Here is a 3,091-nt window from a genome sequence, read left to right as displayed (position 1 = left end):
TGCCATATAAGTCCTGCATGAAAAATACTTTTGGAACTGCACAGTTCATTTTGGAGAACTCAGACTTAAAATCTGCTAGAGAAATTTCAGATAAACTAGTAGAATTCCTAATCAGAGGGCCGCTCAGAACCATGACTGTCTAGATATTAGAAGGGTAATTTTTTTTTGTTTTTTTGTAATTAATTGAACTATTTTCAGACTAATTTGTTCCCTGCTTGCCTTAACGTTAATGAGAATTTTACTTTCCATCTGTATGAAATTTGACTTATATTACATTCATCAGATTATTCACTTTTATGGGACCATTTGTATTTTAGCCAAATAACATTTTTTATTTTAGCTGGTTATGGTCCTAGTTGTACCAAATAAAGACCATGATGAGTTCCATCCCTAGGAACAGGATGCTCTTATAAATCCTTTTAAATTTTACTTCTAGCCTGGAGAACAGCTCCCTCCAGAGATGACTGTGGCAAGATCGTCGGTCAAAGAGACCACCAGAGAAGGCACCTCTTCCTTCCATACACGTCAGAAGTCTGAGGTATGTCACAATAAAATATGCCTGTAAACATTTGTTCAACATCATTACTGCCTAGCTTTTAAAATGTATTAATATCCAATCTCCCACAAATAAGTTGAAGTGGCGTATAAAGTAAGTAGTTTTCTTGTGGCGTAATTTTGAGTTTTCTTTCAAAAGATCATTAAGTCAATTATAGACTGATTAGGTACTGTTCTAAATTTGGGCCAGGTGGCTCACACATGTAATCCCAGCACTTGGGGAGGCTGAGGTGGGAGGATTGCTTGTGTCCAGGAGTTCAAGACCAGCCAGGACAGCATAGCAATACCGCATCTCTACAGAAAGTTTAAAAAATTAGCTGGGTGTAGCAGTGTGTGCCTGTAGTCCCAGCTACTCGGGAAGCTGAGGCAGGAAGATTGCTTGAACTGGGGCAGTCAAGACTGCAGTAAGCCATGATTGCACTACTGCACTATAGCCTGGGCAACAGAGTGAGACTCTGTCTCAAGAAAAAAGTCATAGGCAATATTCTCATCAATGTGTGGCTTAACTTTTATAAATTTCTTTCCTTCCTTAGGGTGGAGTGTATCATGACCCACACTCTGATGATGGCACAGCCCCCAAAGAAAACAGACATATGTACAATGATCCTGTGCCAAGGAGAGTTGGTAGCTTTTACAGAGGTAAGCCCACCCCCGGCATTCACCAGGTTCCCCTGTCCTCCCTCTCTCGCTTTATGTGCACACTGCTTTCACTGACTCAGGCCAGCGGCCTTCTCACCTACACTGTTGCCTTCCAGCGGTTCTCCCTGCCTCTGCTCCTGCTAAGTCAGGCCCTCCTGGCTTCTGAATTGGCCTTGAGTAGCCTCTTAACTGGTCTCCCTATCTCCAAGGTACCCATCAATATAGTGACTGGAGCGATCCTTCTGAAGCTGTGTTCTGACCATACCACTCATTTCTTTCTGTCAAGCCATAACATACTTATTGATGTTACCTGTGTGTCTGGCACTGTTCTGGCTTAGAACTTGTTGGTGAACAAGACAGCCAAAGTTCTCCACCATCACGGAACTCACTTCCCCGGGAGGAGGGATGGACACTAAACATAATAATTATATAGAACAGTAAAAGATACTAGGTGCTACAAGGGGGAAAAAAATAGAGCAAGGCATCCCATTGTCCACCCCGCCCCACCCTACCCTAATCCCCTATCGCTCACCTGTTGAGAGTCATTTGGTGGCTTCGCATTGGCATCAGGACAAAATTTGAATTCTCTAGGATGTCATTCCAGACTTCCCATGGTCTGGCCCTTGCCATCCTCTCCAGCCACTTTCTCCCCCACCCCCCCGGTCTCTCTGGTACCCAGCCTATGGGACTGCACAGGCTGTGCCCTCCTCTGGCCTGTAATGTACTCTTCCTCCTGCTGGAGCAGCTTGTCTCTGTCCCTTTCTTTAAGGTCCTCTTCAGCATAATATCTTCCCACAGTTTGTTCCAGATGGAGTGAAACGTCTTCTCCGTTCTGTCTGTCGCACCTTGTCTGTAACTCTGATGTAACACTGACCACATTGCACTGATTCTTTGTCTGTCGTTCTCTCTCACAAGGTTGTGAGCCCCTCAGAGACACTCAGTTCTCTTCATCTTCTCTTCTTTTTTTTTTTTTTTTTTTTTTGAGACAGAGTCTCGCTCTGTCGCCCAGGCTGGAGTGCAGTGGCGCGATCTCAGCTCACTGCAAGCTCTGCCTCCCGGGTTCACGCCATTCTCCTGCCTCAGCCTCCTGAGTAGCTGGGACTACAGGCATCCGCCACCGCGCCCGGCTAATTTTTTTGTATTTTTGGTAGAGACGGGGTTTCACCGTGGTCTCGATCTCCTAACCTTGTGATCCACCCGCCTCGGCCTCCCAAAGTGCTGGGATTACAGGCATGAGCCACCGCGCCTGGCCATCTTCTCTTCTTTTTATTCTCATTGACTAGAACACTGCCTCGCACAGTTTCATAAGTATTTGTCGATTGAATTAAAGAAAAATTTCAAGTGTACTTGCACAGCCTAAAATGTACTTTGTTATTTAACAGACAACTAAAACAGATGCTTTTGGGGTTGTACAAACTTAGGGGACATTGAATGACAAAGGCCATCCCTTTTAGTAACTATGCAATAATAGATTGTAAAGCCCTTGGGCATTCCAACACCCTGGTGGAGAAAATGGACAGCAAGCCCACAGGGCCAAGAGCAAGGCCTGGGATCAGAAGGCCTGTAAAGCCTTCAAGAGTCACCACAGCTTTCTAAAGCCTCCTATACCCACATTGCCTGACTTCCCACTATTTCTGTTGTTTTAAGAGGATAGTTGGAAAGGGGCAGGATTTGGGGTGGGGGCATGGAGAACTGCTTAGTCATTTTAATTAGGAACTCCAGCTAAATAAATGCACAGAAGTGTTATTTAGGACTAAATGTATATTTAATGATTAGGCTACACTGTTCCTTCCCTTCCAGTCCAACCTTTGGAAAAGCATAAGGCATTGATTGAATATGCCATTTAATGCATTTTTTTCTGATACCATGATTACACTTAGAATTTTATGGGACTAAA

The 3,091-nt window shown here is 44.3% G+C and overlaps 1 protein-coding gene across 1 annotated transcript in view; it reads left to right on the top strand.

The window, feature by feature from the left end:
• Positions 1-3,091, top strand: part of CDKL5 (cyclin dependent kinase like 5) — a gene marked incomplete at its 5' end in the record, with an annotated part of 52,145 nt that overhangs the window by 4,391 nt on the left and 44,663 nt on the right. The window contains 2 exon segments of the mRNA XM_017863213.1: positions 437-538; positions 1,089-1,194. Coding sequence (XP_017718702.1) covers positions 437-538; positions 1,089-1,194 — 208 coding nt within the window.

Source organism: Rhinopithecus bieti, unplaced genomic scaffold (assembly GCF_001698545.2).
Source record: "Rhinopithecus bieti isolate Rb0 unplaced genomic scaffold, ASM169854v2 scaffold_69818, whole genome shotgun sequence".
Classification (NCBI taxonomy): domain Eukaryota; kingdom Metazoa; phylum Chordata; class Mammalia; order Primates; family Cercopithecidae; genus Rhinopithecus; species Rhinopithecus bieti.
The sequence above is the reverse complement of the archived record's forward strand: the minus strand, read 5'-3'. Positions and strand labels throughout refer to the sequence as shown.